The following is a 24859-nucleotide window of genomic DNA, read 5'->3' as shown; positions in this document are numbered from 1 at the left end:
TGCTTCAAATCTGGCACAAACGATAATCGTCAAAAACCCGTCGTTCGTCCTCGCCCCTTCGGGGATTTATTTCTTTAAACCTAAGCATGCCAGAACATTGAAATAAATGACATTGTCTTTCGTAAGAAACGCAGCACCGCGCGTAAAAGTTCGAGAAAAAAAAATTACGAATGTACCCCACTACTTGAAACCAAATGAAACCGTCCGCCGGTCTTTCGAAGTTCGACAAACGTCGAACTTTAACCCTAAAAGTTCGAAGTTCGTCGAACTTTTTACTTTTCAGAATTCGAAAGTTCGAAACTTTTCGAATCCTCTTGATAAATAAGTTCGAAATTTCGAAATTCATCGAATTTTTTGGTCAGTCAAGTTCGAAAGTTCGACAAGCATCGAACCTTGCAGCGCAATAAGTTCGAAAGTTCGAAAAAGATCTAATTTTTTAGCATAATAAGTTCGACGGTTCGAAAAGCGTCGAACTTCTTAGCTTAACAAGTTCGAAAATTCGACCTCCGTCGAATTTTACGATATAAACAATTCGAAAAATCGAAATCTTTCGAACCTTTCGAACCGCTTGATTCGATCATCGAAACTTCGATTCGAAAAAAGTTCGCGGCATCCCTAATTTCAACTGCCTTTGTTATATTTGGCATCCGCTTTAGGCATTCTTCGGTTCTGGTTCTTCTACGGGCTGCGAGTAGGTATCCTAAGCAGGACTTTTTTTTTTCATTTTGGTGTGTGCATGTGCGTGTGCGTGAGGGGGCTAGTTTGAACGAAGGACTCACAAGGCTACATTCTGCTTCCTCAAACTTTGCCCTGAATGGCCTTTGTCACTCACTGTGGCTTCCCACTCCCAATCTCAGCTCGAAAGAAAAAAAGAATGGACATTTTACAGAAACTGTACATAGAAAGAGATTGACCTCGTTTCTACAGCTCCGCAAAAATCTTTCTTTTTTGCGTTAAAAAAAAAAAATTTTTTTCATTTCATAAAAAAAAAGGCGTGTGCCGGGGGAGAGGGGGGGGGGGTCCCGTGGACAAATTGTAACGGTTACAAGTAATTTTATTACTTAAAAAAGTAATCAGATTACTCTTGTGATTACTGCCTAATAAAAGTAATCAACTGATTACAAAATTTCTCCAAAAAGTAATCGATTACAAGTAATTTGATTACTTGTAATGCGTACGGTACAAGTCTGACATCCGCCAATGACACCCTGCCAAAATAGCGACGAGATGTACAAAACAACCGTGTCGCACTTCTCTGCATCATTGTGGATGGCAGTTCCAGCACTCTTCGTCCAGTTTCAGAATTGGGCAAAAGAACCGCCAAAACTGATTGACGAATATCTCGAAGCTTGTTGGCATTTCAAAAATTAGGATACACTTGCACCCCAAAATGCCTGGGAAAGGTATGAAGTGCCTCAAACCTGTTGACTCAATAGATTACGAAGTTTGAAGTTCACAGGATCAGCAGACTCTGCAGGGTCAGAAATTTTACCTTGAAACCGAAGGTTTGAAAAACATTTGTGACGCTGTTACGATGTGCAGAATTGGTTTGCTCTGTAGAATATACCACGATGATGCTAGTATGCTCGCTGCACGAAACAAACAAACTGGCAACAATCAATCGATGCACTCCTTTTGTTCCCAGCCAACACCATTGAAAGTGGTTCTCTGGGGAAGTTCAGTGGCTCTACTCATAGCAGAGCCACAATAGTTGACCGTGATGTGTCACTGTACACACCCTTATATCAAAGGACTATGTTTTGGTACCAGCTCTATGCAGTGTATATATATATATATATATATTTTTTTTTTTCCACTTTACAGGGGGTGTGGCTGTATGCACTGTTGGCCTGCTTGGAAAAGCCACTGCACCCAGAAGCTTGCTCCAATATCAGGGCTCTGGCACGGGCTTGCGCGTCGGCAAGAAGATCTCTGGTGAGACAGCTGGCATCTTTGGTACCCGTGTACAGTAGACTCTCATTAAGGGGGAACAATGGTCTTGGGGCTTTTTTCCTTATTCTTTTTGGCCAAGCCCTATGAAACAGCACAAGCTTGTTCAGACTTTTCGAGCTGCTTTCAAATATCTGTTATTTTTGTTTAATTAGTAGGTTACTTCTCAGGGTAATTATAATTAACCAGACTGTTTCCAGAAACAAGAGAAAAATCATATTTTTTAAAAAAAAAAGAATGTTTTAACACATAGTCAGATACTACAAATTTTGAAGAATGCAATGTCGGAAGCACTTTTTAGGTTGAACCATTATTAGTGACTTTAGAACACGTTGAAGTGAAGTGCTCAATGTGTGGTTACCAAGCAATAAAACATTATTTCAGTTAAAATATTTTTCTACACCTAGATTGAAAAGTCTGCATCCAACATTGCATACTTCGCACATTTAGCTACATGGTGCTAAAAATGTTATCTTTCTGTCTACCATAGATGCTGAGATATCCCTTCTGAAAATTTGTAAGGAGTCCAAAATTTGTTTTGAGAAAGTGCTGTTTTAGCATCAGCTTCAGTGCAGTCTATATAGATTTTATAAAGTTCTATTATGGCTCAAATATTAATCTTCAAAATAAGAAACTTGGCAGACCAAAAGAAAAATACAAAAGTTTAAAATCATCATTTAAGGAAAAAAAGTTTATGGATTTTCTTGGTTCCAAAGACCCATGTCTCCTCTTAGTTCAAACTCCAGGAAGCCATGAGTTTTGTACAAATTATCTTTAGTCTGAATTGTCAGGAATTGATCTAAATATGATGCAACATAAAATTATGATTTGCCATATGAATTGCTACCCATACAAAGCAGATATTTGATGATTTCCTCTGCATAGGCCTACCATCATAAGCTGGTATGCCACACATAAAACATTTGTGAAATGAATGACATACTCAAAAATGTTGTTTACCGTGGACTGTTTAGACGGCACATAACAACGAGCAATGAAAACGGACACCGCGTGGAAGTTTTCATAGCAACTTGCGCGGATGCTGTGACGTGGACCTATGCCGTGAGCCACGTCACAGTGTCCGCTCAAGTTGCTGTGGAAATTTCTGCATGTTGCCGGTTCTCATAGTTTGTGTGTGCCCTGCTTGAGCCCTGTTGAGTGCCCTTGTGACCGAGCGACGGTGCAGTGCGGAGAAGCAACACCCACGGACGCAAGCTCTCGTGGGTGTTGCTTCTTTGCAGGGCACCAGTGCTGGGAAAGAAGCCCACTCAACGGGATCGCAGAAACAAAAGTAAGAATTGCATGAGTTCAAATTAAGCGGCTTAAAGACCGACGACCAGATTCGGATCCTCCTCACCATGAGGGAGGAGGGAACAGGCAGCGGTGGACAGGGCAAAAGGGGAGAGAGGAGGAAGCGAGGGAAAAGTGGAAAGCATGAACTGGTCGTCGGCCTTTAAAAACATAGCGAGACAACGAAAATTTTACAATTTGTTTGAATAAACCAGAGGTACTAAATATCCGAGTTTGAATTATTGCGATCCTACCGTATTCCCTCTCGAGCACCCTGATTATCTTGGCAATTCCTACATTTAAGGAGAGCATTTCCCCAATTTAACCACTGTTTTGTCATGCGTAAGTCATGCATTGATTCACAACTACTATAAGCCAAATAGTCTTCTTGTACGTGCATTGTTGGTAAGTTTTTTCCATAGACATAGTTTGTCACGCTGAATGCCGAGCAGCTAAGTATGGGCTCACAATCGAGAAGACTCTCGGACAGCCTTGGAATGCCAAAACCGTCTGTTGCAGACGTCGAAGAGTGATGACCGCCTGCTGCCACTCAACCTCATCATCTGCCTCACCGCCCGCTACTTTGGTCAGCAAGATCTTGCCGACCCCTGAGAAGGCTGCAGGAGTTCTACCCCAATGCGTGCCACCTTTCCCAAAAGCGTATTTCATGCCCGTCAACGTCGTGACCGTCTTGGCAGTAAATAAAGTGCACCAGCCAGATTACCGAGAAATGGGTGTTTATGGGTCTGTAGCCGAATAAATACAGGTTAGTTTAAAAAAAAACGCCGGTAAAGAAACTATTTAGTAAAATATAATATACAACTGGAAAGACGTCTTTGCACAACAGTTGAGGCGCAGGTTGGTACCCGTCGCCAGAAACTTTTCCCAGCTCTCTTTCGAGCAAGTGGCTGTGTTCACTCTATCATGCTGACATCCGGGGACACGCAAATCTTTTTGCCGGGCTCGCCCAGAGGCGTGCTGGTGGAGACCTTCTGCTGAACCGCGTGTCGACCGACCGCAGCTGGTCTCTTGAACGTCTCCCTCGCAGTAGCTGCTGCGGCGGCACCGTCTTTAGGAGGGCTGCCGGACGGCGACGCGGTTCTTGGAGCAAGAGGGGTGGCCACAAAGTCCATCTCGATGGGGAACTTCCTCCTCGGAGACGGCAGCCTGCAGGAGCTCCGCACGCCGCCCGGTGTGACTGACCTGCTTCCCCTGGAGCGAGGCGGAGTGCGAATACTTTCGGAGGCAGCCGACGGTACGGTGCCACCGCTTTCCGGCCGGCCGCAGCTGTCCGTCGACGCCACAGGTTCCGCGGCAATCGTCTCTTGCGGCACACGTTTGGCTTCGTTTTTCTTTTTCTTGTTTTTCCTCTTTTTCTTTGGCGCTTCGTCGGCGGAACTTTCGCTCGGCGAGACTGGAGGCTCGTGACTCTCCGAACCGGCCGGACTGCCACAGGTGCCCTCCTCGACGCTCTGGAGGCGCTCCGAACCGTCAGGCGAAGTCTCAGCTTGTTCGAGCTCTTCCTCGGGTTGTTTTTCGGCACGCTTCCTTCTCTTTTTTGTTGACGAGGTCTGACCGGCGGATGCTCCACGCCGAGCGCTCGACGTCGTGCCTCTCGCGGCAGGGCCTTCGGAGGACCGTTGTTTCCCCGTCGGGCTCGCCGCATTCGCTTTCTTCTTCCGTCCTTTTGGCGTCTCACTGGGCGAGACTACCCTTGCGGCCGGACCTTCGGGCGGCTGTTCCGCCTCCTCTCCGAGCCGCTCCGCCGGAGCCGCTGCTCCGTCCACGTCGTCCGGCGCGCGTCCGGGCACCGCCACGATGGACTGGCGCTTGCTGGCCTCTTCCCTGAGCTTGCGGGCACTGTCCAGCACGGCCCTGAGGGCGGGGTTGGCCGTGCAGGCGGGGGTCCGGGGGGTCGCCCCTCCCACCCTTGCCCTCTGGGTCTCCTCCTCTTCCTCCTGCTCCAGGTGCTTGAGGTCGAAAGCCACCTCGCTGGCCGTCTTGCGGTCGTGCGCCAGGATGTCCTTGACCTCGTTCTTGTAGTCGCGCATGAGCTCGCGGAGGAAGAGTAGGAGGGCGCGCAGGAGCGGGGAGCGGGCGGCCTCCAGCTTGTGCTTGAGCGCCAGCACCACAGGCACCACGTTTTCCACCAGGCTGACCTTGACCAGGTTGCTCAGCAGGGTCTTGCGGGTCGTGATCAGAAGCGCCTGGGCGGGCTCTTCGTCCGCGGCCGCCTCCTCCGCGCCCACGATCGACTGCAGCTTGATTTCCTCGCAGCACAGCACCTGCGAGGAGGGAGTGCGGTTCTGCGGTGTAGTCACTGACAAAGACGACAGAGAGCTCTTTCTATCATTCTGCCTCCGGCGCGAGCCTTCTACCTTCGATGACACTTCAGCACCTCGCGAGCTTCGAGCATGCACACACTACCAAAGCATGGCAGAAGGTAACGAGCACATGCTGGAGGCCGGCCATCTGGAAGAGATGCCCTCATTTTGTCAGTGACTACCCATCCCAGAGTCATTGCCCACTCCACTTTTTGGGCGAATATTGATTTCTAAAAAAGGACCGGGTGATCGGCCACCCCTACAAATACTCCGCGAACATACATCCTATCCGAATGATGCGGTCGCAGACCTTAGAGTTGGAGGACGTCCATGACAAAGTAAAACAAAGGAGGGAAAAACATTTCTCCTCGTTTATGCATTTCCTCCCCGATGTCCGCCACCCCGTAGTCGTAGCACATGCATGCAAAAGGAAAATGTTTGCTTACAAAGAAGTTTGTTCGAACAAAAAAAAAAAACAGTTTGAAAAATAACAAGCACTAAACCATTCAGGGATAGCAAGGTCAGCGAACGCCCCATGTCCTGGGATGGAACCGCGGAGTGTAAGGTCGAAGCCCATCCCCACCGAAGTAAGATCACTGCGAATCCGCTCATTCTCCCAGAATGTTGCGCGTCGTGACTGTGGTGGGTAAGGTTGTGCAATGTTGAAGACAAAGCCAACGGGTAAATAAAGATTTGCTGGAAACAGCACAAAGACGTTTGTAGACGTCCCATTTCGAGCTCTGTGTATGCCACGCAGCAACGCCGCCTCAACTCGTGTTGATGTCATGCTGCGCACGGACATGCACATGTACCGTATTCTCACAAATGGAGGTCGACCCATTTTTAAATTTTTGAAAATCTGAAGTGGGGGGGGGGGGTAGATTTATAATCAAACCAAAGCATTCCACCGCCGACAAAAACAAAACAGTCTCGATATGAAGAACACCCCGGCTTGTTAGAAGTTCAGCCGGCAGTGCCTGTAGCATTGCGCTATTCTGTGCTCTCAATTTACTCTTTTTTTTTTATTTTTATTTTTTTCATTCCTGCGAACAAGCTTTCTTGTAAGCGATTTGCAAATTAACCCGAATATACAGCGGCGAACAGCGCACGGCGCATCCGAATTCCGGGGGTGGCGGCACTTCTTGTAAGAGCCGCTCCAGAGGCCGCTGGAACAGCCTCACCCACTGATCTCTATTGTAGTAGGCTGGATCGCGGATCTAAACTCGTCTTGCAGGGGTTCAGTGGCACCACCGGCAGCCATCACTTGACACCAGCCAGTGTATGGGAAAAACGAGAAAAAGTGCCGTTTCCCCCTTTTCTAAGCTGTTGTCGGCACCGAAACGTTTTGGCTGCTTTTCGGGAAGCCTGTCAAATAGCTTGTGAACAAACATTAAAACTGACAGCCCTCACAGTTCTTGCAAATAAATATTTTGTGGTCAGGAGTGACTCCGCTGGGCGAAAAATATAGTGCAACTCAATCAGACGAGAGTTACCTAAGGTTACCGTGGAGTTGGTGGCGGTTTCAATGAGTTGGGTTTAGCAGACGACAAGCTTGAAGGCTTTGCTGTGCGGAATTCGCTCACTCCCGGAAGGCCGCTCTCAATGTGGAACTTTTTCGACATTCGTCAGTTACAGTTTCTGGGCTTCCCCGAGGACGGGACGGTAAGTTTCTTTGTATACTTCACGACGAGAGCAAGCTTGCCAGCTCATCCGTGGGTGCTCCGGCAAGTCTGATTTTTTAATGGGCGTCCGAACGCTCGACAAATACTGATTCAATTTCCAAACACCCGATATAATGATCGCAGCACATCATAAGATACTTGCCTTTGGGCACCGCGTACAAGCTCCAATATTCCTACGTTTGCGTGGTTCTCCCATAGACACGCGTGTATTGCCTGGTGTCAAGCAATGGGCTTCCGATCCGTGATCCAGCCTACTACAATAGAGATCAGTGGCATCACCACAATGAAATCATACCCAGTGGTCCCACTCAAGGCCACTTCCGGTAATCGGGCATAGACAGCGCCCCTCAAGCCAGATGGCGACAACTTGATAGGAAAAAAAAAGAAAAATAAGGTGAAAAAAGAAAGACTACAAAATAAATTGATTCTGCTATTATTATATTTTGGAAATGCAATAAACCAGGTTATTTCTATAAATAGACGGTAAATCTTTTGAATCGTTTATCCAAGTCCGTTGACCTGGTGAACGACCAATAAGAGTAGGCGACACTTCGACACGCCGAAATCTTGGCGGAAACACAACAACACAACGTACAAATATGAATAATGGTTGTTTGAGGTATGCAATAATGCGATAATTGCAGATCTCATAATCAAGCAGCGGTGCAGTTTACGGAGAACCCGGTAAGAAATGTGTTTTACATACTGTTGCAGAAGTAAGAAAGCGCTCAAATGTTGTCACACTTCAAACGGCAGATAATAGGATGGTGAGCTCTTCGAATGGTTTAATCTCTATAGTAGATATCTGCGAGAAACCTTTGCCTCAAGACTTAGTGCCTTAGATTCAATTTAATAATGAAATGACCACATCGTCTTGCATATATATTATCCGAGATTGTGATCTTCATTGTTCCCCAGCCAGGATAATTTAATCATTGTGACTTAAATCAAGCCGCAGCAGAATGTTCTTGAAAATGTTTGAGACGATATAAAGGTGCAATACAATGAAGCGAAACAAAAATAAACAAAAGGACGTTGTTCCTTTTTTTTTTCCATGTTATCAATTGCTTAGTTAATTTCCACCGATCTCCGTTTGAGACTACAGTAGACACAAACTGGCGCTGTACAGCATGCAATGAAGTTGTCTTCCCTTCGGAGGTAGGAAAAGGGTGGCAACTGTTTACACAGAAAAACCCAAACAATGCGGCCTTGCACGCTCCACGTGAGGCGACGCCTTGGAGGCAGTAACACACTCGGCTAATATCTGTGACACACGGGAGAATATCGTCTGCTCTTGGAGGAAACAAGTTTCAGAAGTATGCTGCGGTGAATTATCCTGAAAGGGGATGAAAGACTCCGGTACGCAGGCCAAGGTTCTGGGAAACACGCGCTCATCCTCGACTAGTCTGGTACGTGAACACATACCGATGCCATAGAGTTGTACGTGCGACTATGTCTCAATCTTTTTCGAAGACAAGGAAAGGGTGGCAAATGTTTGCAAAGAGAAACCCAAACAATGCAGCCTTACACGATTCGCATGAGAGGACGCATCTGAGGCGGTCACACGCTCTGCTGATATTTGCGTCACGGAGATGGTATCGTCTGCATTTGGTATGCCGCTGTGGCTTATCCCGAAAAGGAAGTTTCCGGCACGCAGGCAAACATGGGAAACGCTCATCCTCGACTATTCTGGTACGTGGACACAGACTGGCGCCGTACAGTTGTACGTGCTAAAAAACCTAAACAATGCAGCCTTGCACGATGCGCGTGAGACGACGGGTTGGAGGCGGTCACACGCTCAGCTGATATTTGCGTCGTGCGAGAGCTTCAGTCATCACAGAAAGTCTGGATCAAGGACCTAAATAAAGGGGGGACAGTACTCAAGAAAGCCGATTTGCCGCGTTCATATTGGGTATCCACAAAGGATGGCACTGTCCGGCGAAACGCTAAGTTTCTGGTTATTGATCGAAGCGAAAACAAGGAGGACGATGAGATGTTGTACGATGATTTGCCAGGTACAAGCTTATACAACGGCCACCAGGACGATGAACCACTCAGTGTTGACGATGAACCACTCAGTGTTGACGATGAACCACTCAATGTTGACGTAGAGCCACAACGTGGGTAAACTACACGAGCAGGAGGATTGGTCAAGCCACCAAGTCGTTTTGGACAATAAGGAAAAGGGGAGATGTTGGATAGCCGGGGTTTGAAGACGACGAAGCGCATAGAGAGCGGGAGCTCTGCATCTTGTGCGGGTCTTCGGGTGGACTCAAAGATGTATCACTTCTTAGACGAGTTTTGCGCAGGAATTTATGCGTGCCACATTTATACGGTATCTGAATCTCGCAGTCTTGTTGGTGGTTTCATGAGACAACCGATACCTACTTGGGATGTGTCTCAAACCTTACTACACCTGAATTACTCCGGCTGGTGTTGCGTGACAATGCAGAGAGCATCGCTAGACGTGGGTAGGTTTTCTAATGCCAAGGTACAAAACCTTTACCATGGAGTGAGGTCGAGTAAATTTCGGAACATGGCCCTTTGGTCAAAAAACGATTGTGCAAGCGATTCTCGGTATAAGAAAATACCGACTTTACAAAAATTTAGGCTCTAAACGAACCCTGAATTTACGTACGATAAGCAACTTGTATTTTGCAGAGACTCAATTTTTGCAAACCTTGCAAATGAAAAACAATCCTAAAAACGTTATCACTCTAACATAGTATGTACCACTCGTTCCCTGCCGCAAAACCTCATCACCGCAAAATATTCTAAGAGGCAGCACCCTGGAAAAACTGCTAAATATCAAGCTCGCGAACATAACGCCTCTCACGGCATACGTTTTGAACCGATTTGCGAACCATTTTCTTCCACGAAGCAAAGTGAAAACAAACGCCGAGTGCAACGGTAAGGGAGCACCTCTCAACATCCGCTTCCGTGGACAACGCCCTTACGCACTACCTCCACCAATAAACCTCTGTTGGGCCCGCCCCCTCGTCGGACCCGCTCTCCACCAGTGTCCCACCTGCAGGGCGTCCTGTAGCATCCCTGGACAGAGGGTGTCCACGCCCTCCTGTCCCTCCTCCACACACGGGCCCAGCACGTTCTGGGTGATGGCCAGGTTGAGCTTGAAGCGGTCCTCGTCGGCCATGTTCTGCAGCAGGAAGCGGTAGATGCCCATGCGACGCTCCCGGTGGCGGGGCCCCTCCAGCGAGAACAGGTGCTGGTCCTGCTCCCGCGATTCGATCACGCTCTCCTGGGCTGACGAGGCCGCCTGCCCGGTCACGCCCCGGTACTGGTTGAAGTAGCACAGGCACTCCACGAAGCGCTGGTAGAAAACATGTGGAAAGCGCTTGCACACCCGGTCCACCAGGCCGAACTCGGCCAGCTCGCGCACCGCGGGGCTCTCGTCCGCCAGGCAGGCGAGCAAGCGGTAGAAGACGCGACCCTGCAGCTTGACAAAGTCCTGTTGAAGCAGACGCAGCAGGCAGACGAGCACCAGGTGCCGCACGCTCTCCTGGGGGTCCTTGAGGCAGCGCGTCACCGCTGGCAGGTACGGGTCCACGAGGACGGCGTAGCGCTTGCACAGGTCCGTCAGGGCCACCACCGCATTGGCGCGCACCAGGGGGTCGCTGCTGGTGCTTAGCGCTTGGCCTATAGCCGGCACCACCTTCTTGGCCAGGCCCTCGTTCTGCAGGCTCAGCATGCCAAGCACTACCACTGCCGTGGCACGCAGGCGGGGCGTCGTGCGGAACTCGTCCTCCATCGTCTTGCCCTTGGACCTGCGGTGGCCCCTGGCATTGGTCGCTGCTTCCTCTGCGGGCAGATTATTGGTTACCCTCCGTTATGCTGGTCGGGTTTCCCAGATTCTACGGAAAAAGATTTGTTACTTTATCAGGAACAGTGTCGTTGCAGTAAAATGTAGGGCTTGGATCCTCAGGTGGCAACGGTTGCACCAACCGGGACATGAGATGTGCGCCCCAAAACAAGAAATGTGGCTATGAAAATGGATGTTACAGACATGCACCGAAAATTTAGGATAGGTTTACATCTAGTCATTTACGAGTCGGGCTTCTTTTCCCACTTGAGAAGATGAAGCTGTTGTTTGCAGGCTTTAACCCTTTCATGCCCACTGTAGCTTGGTTGCTACAATATAATTCTCTCAATATTCTATCTACTCCTGATTACTATGAATACACATTTGACCCAGCTACGTCCGCAAGCTATCTCGAAACTTTAATGTGAACATAGTTGGGTCAAACTATTACCATAAATTTGCACTACAAATACCCTAAAATAATGTAAAGTGGTTCGCTGGAATAAAGATGTTACCACAGTCAGTCACAAAACATCACAAATGCCAAGAGCTCACCGTCTTCGCCTAAAAGAAAACAATTATGTGCAATGGAAAAGTACTTTTGTTGGATCATCTCTTGTACACAAGAGATGATCCAACACAAGTACTTTTCAATTGCACATCATTTCAACAACAAAAGTACTTTTCCAGTGCACACGTTTTTATTTAAGCGAACATAAGCTTTCTACTTCCATCAACATGGAAACTTTCACCGTACATGACAAAATAAAATAGTAGGCGTCGGAACAACCCTGCACTCGAACGAAGACAAGAGCCATACAGGAGCAAGAAGCCAAGCTTGCTCGTTCATGTAATCTACGTAAACGAAACACTAGATACGTTCACGCTGGGCGCATTGCCAAAAACTTGGACTCCTCCGAGCGAGGGTCAAAGCCGTTGGAGTAGACCGACATTCTCGCAGTTTTATCGGTTTCGGGGGCCTCGCCACCCCTTCCAAAGCAGACTGGCGCTGTGCGTACCTGGGCTCCCCTGGAGGGGGGCGGTCAAGCAGGTGAGCACCAGGTGGTGCGTCTGTGCAGTGAGCGCCCGGGGCACCAACTTGGACGCCTGCACCAGGAGCTCCAGGTGCCGCACCAGCTGCTCCTCAGGGTCTCCCTCCTCCTCCTTGCCCTTGCCGTCCACGATCACCAGCGACAGGTACGAGTGGCACTTCTGTAACGTCGGTGACCGCCCGGCGGGGCTCCATGCATGGCGACGAAGTGTTCCAAAACGCGCCTTTGGCGCGTCAAAACGAAAGGAGCGGCGCGCCAATTACATGTCAACGTAGAGAACTTTTGGGCAACACGCAGTGTCGGTTGAGGCGGGGGGGGGAAGACAAAAGCACATTGGCACATCTGGCAGGCAGACGAACTTGCACGCCGCGTGCAGGATACTTGGCCGAGCTTCGCTACGACACTCGCGGGAATAAACCTGTGCACCATGCGTCGCCATCGATGGCACACTGTACTTTCGAAGGAAAAGGTCTTGGTGATGCAAAACGGTCAAAAAATTGACTATCGACAGTACAGTCAAACCCACTTATAACGATCCCACATATAACGACCTATTGGTTATAACAACCAGCTTTCAGAAAATATATGAATCCAAGGCCCTACCCATTAAAATTGGTCCAGATAAAACAAACGTTTTTCAAAGCTTCATACTGTTACAACAAACACTCAAAGTCCGCAAAACAAATCCCCGCTTGCAAAAAAAAAGAAAGGAAAAAAAGATTAAAACAGCTTTATTCTGGGCGCGGCGCTCTGGGAGACGTTCAAGGTCATTTCCACGGCTGCGCGGAAAACAAAACTACAAAAGCAAAAACGCCCTTCCAAGGCGCGTAGTCCGCCGATGTGGTGCATGCACGGGAAGGAGAAGAGGAGGAGGAGGAAGTGAACTCTCACGCCGTGCTGTGTTCTGCTGCGTTCGTTCGCTCTGTAACTCGATGCTCGGTGTAAGGTGGCTAGCCCCATCACCATCGTGACTGTTTGTTTACTGAGGCAATTAGTAAGTTGAAATTTGAACAAAGGTTGAACCGAAATGGATGATATGCGGTGGGCACGAAAGGTATTCAAGCATTTATACATGAAAAGTTTAAACACAGAATGGACAAACCGAACCCAAAAGCTTACCATTTAAATACCTACACACTGGTGATGGGGCTAAACAGACTACTTCAGTGAAAAAGGGGGTGAAAGAGGCAGAGGGGAAAATGTGGAAGGGGAGAATGCAGGAGAAATCAGCTTTAACAGTGTACAGGTCACGAAAGCAGGACATAAGAAAGGAAAAACTGTTTGACGATTATACCAAGCCAACGGGGTTAGTTAACAATGCTTTTATTTTTTTACAATAAGTTTAGGAACAAACGTTAACTGGATGAAAAATACGAGATAAAAACGAAAGTTCCCCATGATCCAAGTAAAGATAATGTTGGTAATGGGGTATTAATTCAGTGAAAAAAAGGCTCGGGAATTCGAGAAGCAATATTGTTTCCTCTCTTGCTCAAAACCTGTTTGGCCGAAAAAAAATGCAACACTAATCTTTTCATCTGGTTAAAGTCATGACTATGATTTCACGGTGCAACATAGTTCACTTATCAGGTGAGACAAAGGTATTTTAATTTTCCTGATTGAACTCTTTTCATAAAAAAAACAAAGTGTGAAGTACCAAAAAGAAATCTGAAAACTGCACAAAAACTACAACCTAAAGAGAAAAATATCAGTATTTCACTACTGTCATTGAAAAAGTGCAAGCGGGAATGGAAAATAGTGATTGCTTTGCTCTAGCCGCGATTTCGTTATAACTGACTTCGTTATAAACGGTTGCAGCAGTATCAATATTTTTTATTCAAAGTTTTTCGACAGTAAAAAATTTCAAACAAAAAAAATTTCTCGATTGTTTATTTTCAATTGTTTCTAGAAAGGATTTCTATCGCTTTCTGGTAGTTTTCCAATAGGTTTTAAATTGTTCCTCAATAATTATCTGAAAGTTTGTATTGCAGTTTGGTTTTCTCCGAGCTTCACATTTTCTAGATGGACTCTTGAGGTTCTATCGCCTAATAAAATACTATTGGTAGCTTTATGATAGTCAGCTGTTGGAAGTTTCACAACAGCTGTCTATCAATAGCTTCACAATAGCTGACTATCGATAGTATGATTGCACCACCGACAGTCTTGCGATAGTCGACTATCGATAGTATACCATCGATAGTGCTATCGGTAGTTTTACAATAGTAGACTTGACTTGATTTCCACTATTGATAGTTTTGCACCCCTAGAAGGTCTGCCCCAGAGTTGCCAATACATACCATACTCATTCTTCTCCCGTGCAAACGGTGTACGAGTCTGGGACGTGGCGACGTCAAAAGTGGGTTATACTAATTATGTCAACTTTTTTAACCACCTCACGAATTGCCGATTAATTCTTGCTGACAATCTGTCGGCAGGAGAAGTGGATCGCAGACAAAAAGCATAGAGGCTCAGGTTCGTAATCTCGCACATAGGAGAAAAAATAATGATAGTCTTAAAACTGTGGAATATAAACCACTCAAAACACACAGAAATGAAAGTATTACTGGTTCTAACAATCTAAGCAAGTGTAACTCCTCTTTTTTATCACTGCAAGTAAAGGCGAGCTGAGCAGTCACTTTCCGCTAGTCGTTTATACACCTGAGACAAAGCCAGCCCTTGTCAGCAGAGTCACAAAAAAAACCAACCAAACTCCACAAGTCAGTGTTTGTGTCCCACTTTAGAAAGGATCAAAAGAGGGGTTCTATGTGCAGCCACAGAATCTGAGAAAGACCGCGGGTCATTTGCAGGAGCAAGGGGCTGCACCCACCTCAATCATCTGCTTGCACCAGTTCTGGACCGCCCTCTCTCCCAGCTCGGGACGCTCCTTGTGGACCGTTAGGCTGACGCTGTGCAGGCAGTCCACCGCCCGGGACATCACTGCCACGGGCAGGCTCAGCTGGCTCAGCCGCTGCTCAAGGTCCCCTGAAGAAGCGGCGGCAAGGCACAGGCATCAGACGAGAGCGGGATCTCTACCCGTACTTGCAACACCAGCAACGCCGCCCCCCCTCTCACGGACGAGCAGAGAACCAGAGGAGCCTGGGACGGCGGCGGACAGTCGGCCTTGGTGCTGCTGTTCTGGTCGATCTGTTTGCACATCATGCAGTTTTTAGGGAAAAACCGAGTGGCATTAAAATAGGAATTGCTGTGGTCTGCTTCGCAACAGCGTTGCACAAGGAGACCGGGATGTCTCCAGCGGTCGCCAGCGTAATCTGCGCTCGACGTGACGGTAAAACCTCCCGCTAGTAGTGCAAAGCTTTTGCGTACGATCTACAAAAAGTTTATTCTTTACAGAAAGTAGGAGAGAACTGCTTGTGCAAAGGTGTATAGAGCGATAGACATCAGAAATGGGTTCGCATTTTATGCGCCAAAAGGCCGTGACATGAAGTGTGACATTTTTCTCCAAGCACTTCCAGAAGACACTCTACGCATACCTGCTTCCAGTTAATTACAAAAACAAATAAAGAAATGCTCATAGCATTTTAGGCGCGTCTGCGTGCCGATCGTGAGGTGTGTTCAGAACGGGCAGTTTTGGCGAGGCGGGTCTTGGCGATGCAAACAACACGGTACACGGGCGTAGTATACTGTACATTTGAATATTTCTTTTGACAGAGTAATAAATAAAACTCTAAACATGCCAATGGCATCATTAATGCAGTTCTTGCATAGTGTTACCACAGGCTGCCGTGGCTACGGCAACGCTCCTGGCGTGCGTTGAAAATTATGCTTCAAAGGTGCAGCGCAAACTTCTGGTCGCAATGCTCCACCATGCTGAAATTGCCTACTACTAGTAATCGTGGCACAGGTTGATCACGTGTTGTAATACACTACAACCACAACAGTATGCAGTGAGCTGTGGGCATCTGACAGAGGCATTAATACTGTGAACGCTGTCCCACCGGAGCTCAGTCACCATGTGTGGCTCACGTTTTAAAGAACTGGTGGCCAGGCACAGCGCAAACGCCATGATAGCATCTTCACCACCCACAAAACTATCTTGCCACACACAACTATGTGACCGGCGCCCAAAACACGCTCGCCTTCCACAAAGCGTCTTTTGCAACTTCCAAGAAACAACATGCTGGTTTTCCTAACGTACGTCCACATTTCCATCACCTGCGATGCACATCTGTCTTGACCATTTCACATCTGTAGCTAAATAAACTAATTTAAGCACACTGACCAGCTTCAGCGAGCAGGCGCACAAGAATCTATCCCAGTCTCTTCCACCATCTTGGATGTACCGCCCCGCCATCTATAGGGTGTTGAGTTGCAAACAGTGATTGTGCGCTGAAACACCTTTTCCTTTTGAGTAATCCAAGTCCCGCCACGTCAATAAACAGCGTCCACCACTTTTGCCATTCATTACACGCAAACGCTTAGTTATTGGCAATGTTTATGACATTGGTGAAATGCTGAAGCATGCCGAGTGGCTCCGTCGACGACAAAGAGGTATGTACGATTGGGGATGCGTTTGGGTTGGATTTATCTCAGTTAATCCGGATTTGTATTTTATTTCCCGAAGTCGCCCGGGCGGCACCCACTGAAGCCTCTATGGTCGCCGACGGGTCGACTTTTTGATCGCCAGTTCGTTGTATGTCTGAATCAAGGCTGATATGCATAAAAAAACTGAGTACCAGATGATGTTCCTTTGTGTCGCCAACTACTTCGTCAGACATGGCTAACTACTTCGTCAACGCGGTCAAATATGACACAAGGAAACTTGACCAAGCCGGAAAACACTGCATCCGTGCGTGCAAAGAAAGACATACGGTGGAAGTTTAGTGATAGGGTAATATGTCACTTGAAACCTCCCTATACGTCAACTCAACTCTTACCGTCACGCCACGGTGAAGGCGTCTCGGGTGCATTTCCTGTCGGGGTTTGTGGGAAGAAGTCGCCGTGCATGACGGGCATTGCTGCATCGTTTTGAAAACAACCAGACTACCGCAATTTTACGAAAAGGCAGATTGTCTCACTCGCTCTTGGGTCCGGGCATAATCTGTTCCTCGTCATTTGCTTGTACATTGATCGTAACGGTTGATGTGTGTGTAGTAGTATACAGGGCGGTCAACTTGCGAGGACTTCTTCAGAAAAAGCTGGGTTATGCTTATGGTTCTGTGTTTTTGAATAAATCTGATAAAAATGTGAAAAACACTCGCCTCTAAAATTTGTGTTGATTCGAATTTATCCGACAAACTCTAAATTTCGACGTTATGAGGCAAAAGAAAAAAGAAATAAACAAGACGGTATATATTACAAGTTTGGTCACACCACAGAATCTACGGTCCTGAGAAAATGCGACTTGTTTCCTCTCAAATCCTGGATCATTGGCAAAAGGAATCTTATTGCTTATTTTGTCTAGGTTCATTCGAGGCAACAGGTTATTGTACTTCTGAGTCAAGACAAAAGCGCCACTGTTTGGGCTTCCAGTTTGGACCGCACCACTTGTGCTTCTTAGAAAGAGGGGTTGAGTTTTTGTAATGGGGAAAGCTATGAACCATCAAGAATGCATGGAAGGGGTAAGTGAGGGGCAGTTGAAGCTTTTACATTACTACACCCTTTACCACTTTACCCCACGGGATAAGGTGACGGAATAGCATGGGATGAAAATGAGCTTCCCAGCGACTATTTCCAGGAGCTTAGTGATTATAAGGTATTGATGTTTATCGAAGAAGTTCTGTTGTGAAACAGATTAGTATCTCTAATGGCAAGGGTGCCAATGCCAAATTCAGCTGAGGAAATATTTCATACAAGTGCATTCTTTTGAATCTAGCACCATTTACATCCAGATATTATATACATATATATATAAAATTTCTTTTTTTTTTTTTTTTTAATAAAAAGAACACTGTAGAATTGAACTCCGAATTCCGAAGAATTGGGAATCTAAAAATAACTCCAATAAACTCCCAATTTAAAAAAAAAAAAAAAAGAAAACTTAGAAAATTATTTATAAGACGGGAACCTCTCGTGCATTCTGATGCATTACTTTCACATGCCGAAACAAGCACAAGGCCCGTGCCTTGTGGAGTCCCTTTAGAAGAAAATCAATGCGTTGTCAACTAAAGTAGTATAAAGTAAAATGCACCGTTTCTTGCCCAAAACTCGAGTAGGCCATGTGTCCTCAGCTTTCTCCCCTTGGCAACTGCCGATATTTTAAGAAAGACATCAAGCGGCCTTACTTTCTGTCCACGGAGCACAAAATATTCCTTAAAAAGGGAGGGCTTCCATAGGGCACCACGGTAACGAAGTTTTTCCCAAAAACACAAGGAAGCGAATTCTCGCAAAGCCGTACTCCAGGAAACATTCGTCCGATAACGAAAAAAGGAAACGAAAGGCATCTCAATAAAAAGGACCGCGCATATCTCGTTGGGACGGCGTACACTCCGAGAAAGGAGGTGCGGCGCTCACCTATGAGCTTCCTGAGGGACATGGTAGGCAGGTGGTGGGCCACTTTCTGCAAGACCTGGAACATGTGCTTCATGGTGTCGGTGGAGGCCGCGGGCATGCCGGGGGGGTCGCCATGGCCGTCCAGCAGGCGCAGCTGCTGCTGCTCCCAGTAGTTGAGGACGAAGCCGGCTTCGCCCAGGTCGCAGCACAGGGTCAGCTTGGATAGTAGCAGCCACACCGAGGCGTTGTGGGGGCCCCCCACGTGCTGCTTCAGGGAGTGCAGCTCCGACACCCTGTGTCGCAGGCACGTGCTGCGGTCACCGACTGACGCATGCCGGACGTTCGACTACACGAGGGGCTACTGTAAGGTTACTAGCACATGCCTTCAGTCGTGCCCCCCTCCCATTTTATGGGAATTTCACGTTTTCCCATTCTACAAAGTGCACTCACGCTCCCAGACTCTATACTTTCTTCCAACTTACGATGGACCACAAAGGATGCCACGAGCCACCGGAGCCAATTTGCAGCTCAAGGGCGTCGCGTGTCCTTTCCTGTCCCACGAGCAAGCTACGAAGGACTGATTGGCTCGCGTAGCTCGTAGCATCCGTCACGGTAAATCATGAGTTGAACTAGAGTAGTCACCGGCAGGACGAGAACGAAAGCATGTGTTCCGGTCAAGGACCGAGACAGTTCACACCATGTCCTCAAACGACCTTGGGGAACTCCCATCTTTCCCGATGACTAGCCGAGAAACATCTCTGGGTCTCAATGTCAACGCAATAAAGCAGCAAACAAGCCTACAGATTGTGTAAACAATAATGTGCATGCTACGCTCCGTTCACCCCGAAGCTGACGGCGCAGTGGAAGCTACGTGCTCGAAGGACCAGTCGTACGTCTTTCTTCCACCGCGCCAATCAGGGCCCGTACCTACGCGCGGGGTCAAGTAACGAAAGGGAGGCAGACGATTGGTCCAGCAAGCGTATAGCTTCCACCGCACTGTCAGCTTAGGGCTGGTTGGATGGTGTCTCCCATCACCTCCGCCGATCCAGAAGGGGTCCCTGAAACATTGGTGGTTGAAAACCACTCGTCTGGACGTTTGACTGCACAAGGGACTACTGCAGGCATGCGCCCTGGCTCGTGTAAGCATGCTCCTCCCACTATAAGGGGATGACACGTGTCCGTACGTTACCAAGTGCACGCACCATCTAATTAGATAAAATTAATTTTTCAGAAATTTTGTGGCAACAGTATTTTCTAGTCGTGCCGTATATTTTAGGAAAAATTCAACAATGAGATGCAAATGATAATTGAACTTTGTTTTAGTCATTTTCACTGCGGCACTAGAGAAAGATTGCACAAACTCCAATAGACCGAGCTCACTAAGCGTTCCAGACATGCGTGACACCGCCACAACTGTAGTTCACAGGAGCCAGGCGACAATTCCCGAGACTGCTGGTGCCACCTCGTGTCTCTGCTTGCGCAGACTCTCAGCGGTGTTGTTGAACATGCAGAAAGACTACAGCTCCCACAATGCACGGCGACAGAGGTGGCATAATGAAACTGGTTGTGCGATCGGTCTGTTCAACTCAAATTGAGGTGCGTACAGGCGAGCAGACATGTCCTCAATCAAAGCATAAATTCCACAATGTACTACTATAGTTGTTCTTCAGTTTTTTTGTTTTTGTTTTGATGGTGAGAGTGGGACAATCAGTTCACACAAAATAAAAATATTATTAAGGCCTTTAAAAAAAATCGTTATTGAACTAAGAGTTTACCAACAGACTGACAGGACCAACCCATAATTAACGCTAGTGCAGTACTCGTATTCAATTCGTGCAGTGCATTTACATCTCGAATGCACAGGCGTTGCAACATACACCTGGAGGCACACCTTTGGCTCTTGTGTTCACGAGCCAACAGAAGGCCACCATTGGTGTGGCGATACTAATAATGGCAGCGGTATTCCTTCCGGCGATGGGGGCCCACCTGATCTTGCCCAAACGATGCAACTGCAGCACCGCCTGCTGCAGGTATTTGTGGTGGTCTTTGAACCTGGCTTGTCCCACCTGGCCCAAGAGGCTCCAGGCCAGCTGGCAGTCCCCCCTCTGGCACAGGGGCCCCACCACCAGCTCCTCCACCGTCTCCACCGCCTTCTCCAGCACCGTACTCTCTGGATCCAGCACCAGGGGCAGGGCCCCCGAGAGCCACAGCCGCTGCACGGACTCCTTCTCCGGGTGCGCCTGGACGCAGCGAGTCAGGCTCTGCAGGGCCTGCTTGCGCACCAGCACCGTTGGGTCCAGGCAACTCTCCGTCAGGATCTGGAGATAAGTCGCAATATCCTAAGTTCGGAAACCTAAAGGCCTTGGTGCAGCGGTGAGGAAGCACGGCAATTTTTTCGCCAAAGGTCGAAGCAAGTGAATGTCTTAATGGGTTGCACGGGAGATGAAAACGTGTTCAACAGGTGCAGGACAAATGCACGGCACGCAAAATAAGACTAAGGACAAGCAAAAAAGATTGAGCTCGTAACTAACACGTGTTGGAAAAACGGAGAAAATAATGTTTCGACGTAATGAACATATACAGATAGGTGCTGTCTAATAATCAACACATACAGATAGGTGCTGTCTCTTTCTTACCTAGATGTACCGATATATGTCTTGCAGGTGCATTTTTCTACTTTGTTAATAGTATATGCTTCCAACAGTTCCCTAGACGTTTGGTCTTAGCCTCCTCTAATGATTGCAGTCAGAGCAAACATGGGCTGACACTTAAATGTCGAACAATGTAGAGATGAATGCCCTCTTGACATAACTTGTAACAACTGGCATGATCATGCGCCCTTTCATTCACACAGTGACCTTTTCATCCGATGTACACCCTTCCACAGGTCTTCTTTTTCACTCGTTGCATGTCTTCTTTTGCATGCAGTGCATTTCTCCCTCAAGCATGAACCAACTTACCCGCATCGCTGCTTTAATTCACGTACAGTGACCAACTGAGAAACATGTCAATGAACAGGTTCAACTTGTTCTGGGCTGGCACAGTCGATCAATCTGCCAGAAAGCGCAGCTCCTATGCTTCAGCAACAAGAGGGCCGCTATCTTGAAGAGCAAAGGTTGCCCACCAACAAACGAATACCAATGGCAAGAGTAGAACAGGCAAATGGGAGCAATTTCATGAGCAACAACAAAACAGAGAAGAGAGTATCTCAACAAATTGGAGTGTGCTGGTAAGTTATAGGGATAAAATGAAAGTGACATCGAATGAAGACGGGAAAAACACATGTTTTGTCCAGTCTACATTCTGTATGTCACTTTCCTTTTATTCTATATTTTTATAGTGCTAAAAATAATGCTTCTTTTGCACTTCAAAACTTGTGCTTTAACAAGTTGTTAAAACTCCGCGCTGAAAACAAAAATCTGCACTTTTGTTTCAGTTGAGTACCAGAAATATGTTTTCATTAAAACAAACTATATCCTTGGCAATACCGGTTTCGTTTATTTAATGCGGTAAATTTGCTTATTTGTTGCAGTAAATAAACAAAAACTGGAATAGCCAATGATATGGTTTTGTCTAATGATAGCATATTGCACCCATGTTCTCTGTCCCTCTTTTCCTTGATGGCCCAAAGGATGAACCTGTTTGCTACGCTTTCAAAAATATGAGTTGTGCACAATGCCAAAGCACAGCAATGTCTTTCCAGCAAAGCATTCCTGTTCAAGTCAAAATGTTGCAAGATTGCACTTGAGGGACTATGAACACAAAGAAAATGGTTGCCCAATCTTTTATCTCGAAACCAACAACTTGCTTCTACACTCCCTCCCACAGAATAGCTGCGTTCAATTTACCTGCACCTTCTGCACCGGTGCAGAAAAGTGTAAGGCAGCCTACTTCCGGTATGTGTTTTGAGATACGACCGGAAGTACACTGCCCTACACTTTTCTACACTGGTGCAGGTAAATCAAACGCAGCTAATGTGTTCCAACACTCTACTCCGATACTCACGCAGAATGCTGCAGTCAGTGGTGTGCTCCCTTCCAACTATTGTTCCAAGCACATTTAGATTACCACCGACCCCACACTCACAAAGTTCACAACTTTGGGCACCAAAGAGACCCTTTTATATCGCCTCGGCTACTTCATCCGACGTTTTTGTGAGCCGCAACAGAACCCCCAAAACAGTTCCGCTAGCCGGACCTTTCCATTACCCCTGTGGAAACCACGAATGCGACGACACAAAAGTAGCTAGCCGAAGGTATGTTGCTCCACGCAAAAGTACCAGCGTGGTAGATCGACCCCACGACAACGGTGGCACGAGCACCCCATGACGGCACCCAGAGAACAAAAACGGCCTTCACCTCAAGGTACTCCTCCTTGGCGAAGTCCGCGCTGGCGCAGAGCACGTTCTGGAGCAGAGAGAGCGCGGCCTTACGCACATTCACCTTGGGGTCCTCCACCCGGTACTTCAGCACCTCCATGAGCTGCGATAGACGGTCATCCTCAACGGCCACCTGCTGCCCCTCGGCACCCTCTTCCTCGGGGTCCACCTCCCCGGAGACCTTGAGCAGCGGCACCCAGGACTCGGCACGCTCCGACGTCACGCTCGCCAGCACACTCAGCGCCTTGGCCTTGACCGTGGCCACCTTGTCGTTGCAGCGCTTCATGGCGGTCAGCAGGAGCTCAGACCGCTTGTCCACCACCCTCTGGTCCCAGATGAGCAGCAGGATCATCTCGAGCGCAAAAACACGCCGCGAGCTCATCGGCGACGTCGCCAGCTTGGTGAACCAGTGCACCGCACGCAGGAACATTTCGTCTTCGAGCTCCCCCATGACGGTCAGGACGGCCTGTCCAGTCTTGAGCCGGAAGTCGGTCCGGTCGACGGCACTGAACGCCAAGTTGTGGATCAGCACGAGCAGGGTCTCTTGAAAGTTTTCTCGTAGAGAGGCATCGCATTTGCTTGCAACGTGGGTAACGAAGGAAACAGCGTTGTCCCGGATACTGGTGAAGGGCTTGCCTACGGTCTGTGCATTGCCGGCAGAGAGCATCAGTATGTGGGGCATCAGGTTCTTGGCGGCGAAGCGAAAGTTGTCCCCCGGATCCCCGTGTTGGGGAAGACAGAGGAGCTTGAGCGCGCAGTAGGCAAAGGTCGTGAGGTAGCGGTAGTTCCAGTTTCGGTAGTCTTGGACCCGGTCAATGCTGAAAGAGACACTGGCACCCGGGATGTCGAACTGGGTGAGTTCGCAGAGTTGCTGAATCATGGACTCGGTCGCTTCGCCGTACTGGCGCAAGCTGAACTGCTGGAGCATGCAGACGAGGTCCTTGAGCGCGTCGGTTACGAAACCAAGGAACTCGAGGAGTGCCTCCTCGGAGAGGACTTCGTGAACGACGGAAGCGCCATCTGAACCGTCCATGTCCAGGTTTTCTTGCTGACTGACCGCCTTCTTTTTAGCCGCGTGTTTCGAGCCCCGCGATCCAGTCATTTGCGAAGCGTTCCTGCTGCCACCGCCGTCCAGGGAACCCACAGAGTTCTTGCTCGGAAGGCGCAAGGTCTGGATGGCTCTTTCAAAGAGGCTCTCCTGGAAAATCCTGTACGCGTTGCTGCCCGGAACGAGGACGAGATTGAAGTACAACTTGGCGAACCGCAGGGCGATCTTCTTGTGCACGACGCTAGCGGTTGAAGAACTCCCGTGACTGATGCCGGTGTACAGCAAGCCCAGCAAGGCCTTGTAGTGGACGCCGTTGTCCATGAGAGTCTTCCACAGCTTCTCGTCGGTGTTGGCGTCCTCGGTTTCGTCGAGGCCCGAAAAGCGGTACCACATCTGACAGACGTCGCAGGCGCTCGAGAGTTCGTCGAGGAGCGCGTACGCGTTGCCCTCGCACGAGTCAAGTAAGTTGACGTCGGCCGGCGCGACGTCGGTGTATTTGTTTTCCCATGCTGCGCTGATCCAGTCCGCATCTAGAAGGTCGAATGGAAGGTCGGCGAACACCGAAAGGGTGTTGCTGACCAAATTGTCGAGATCGCCCATTTGAATCTCGGTATAAGCCTAACGTTGACAGCTCTACGGACGGCGTCGTTGCGTAGAATTAAACGCGAAAACTCACTGCTTTTCTCGTGTCGAGGTCGGGTTGTCGAAGGCGCTGTTAACCGTCGTACTGCAGGAACCACGGTTGAAGATACAAGTTTTTAAAACTTAGCGCGGGAAAAGCCATCTGCGCTCGCTACAGATGAGTTGAGTTTGTTTTGAAAGAAAAACGTTGGATGCCTTGGCTGGATGGACGGATAGATGATGCAAA

At 48.1% G+C, this 24859-nt stretch overlaps 2 protein-coding genes across 2 annotated transcripts in view; one reads left to right on the top strand and one right to left on the bottom strand.

The window, feature by feature from the left end:
- The window catches only part of LOC8031491 (gem-associated protein 2), a 12781-nt gene extending 8814 nt beyond the window's left edge, over positions 1–3967 (top strand). The window contains exons 7-8 of the mRNA XM_002405859.5: positions 1825–1935; positions 3760–3967. Of these exons, the coding sequence (XP_002405903.2) occupies positions 1825–1935; positions 3760–3852 (204 nt within the window). The 3' untranslated portion in view covers positions 3853–3967. The remainder of the gene's footprint in view (positions 1–1824; positions 1936–3759) is intronic.
- Positions 3961–24859, bottom strand: LOC8031492 (condensin-2 complex subunit D3). Its single transcript, XM_029995758.3, has 7 exons — positions 22924–24859; positions 20552–20883; positions 18587–18858; positions 14943–15097; positions 12086–12278; positions 10275–11065; positions 3961–5525 (listed from the first exon to the last, which is right to left on the bottom strand). Exons 1-7 carry the CDS (start codon positions 24589–24591, stop codon positions 4155–4157), a joined length of 4782 nt encoding a protein of 1593 aa, XP_029851618.2. The 5' UTR covers positions 24592–24859; the 3' UTR covers positions 3961–4154.

This window comes from Ixodes scapularis, unplaced genomic scaffold (genome assembly GCF_016920785.2).
Source record: "Ixodes scapularis isolate PalLabHiFi unplaced genomic scaffold, ASM1692078v2 PGA_scaffold2__306_contigs__length_199485367, whole genome shotgun sequence".
In the NCBI taxonomy this organism is placed as follows: domain Eukaryota; kingdom Metazoa; phylum Arthropoda; class Arachnida; order Ixodida; family Ixodidae; genus Ixodes; species Ixodes scapularis.
Note: the sequence above shows the minus strand (reverse complement) of the source record. Positions and strands in the feature narration are given on the sequence as shown.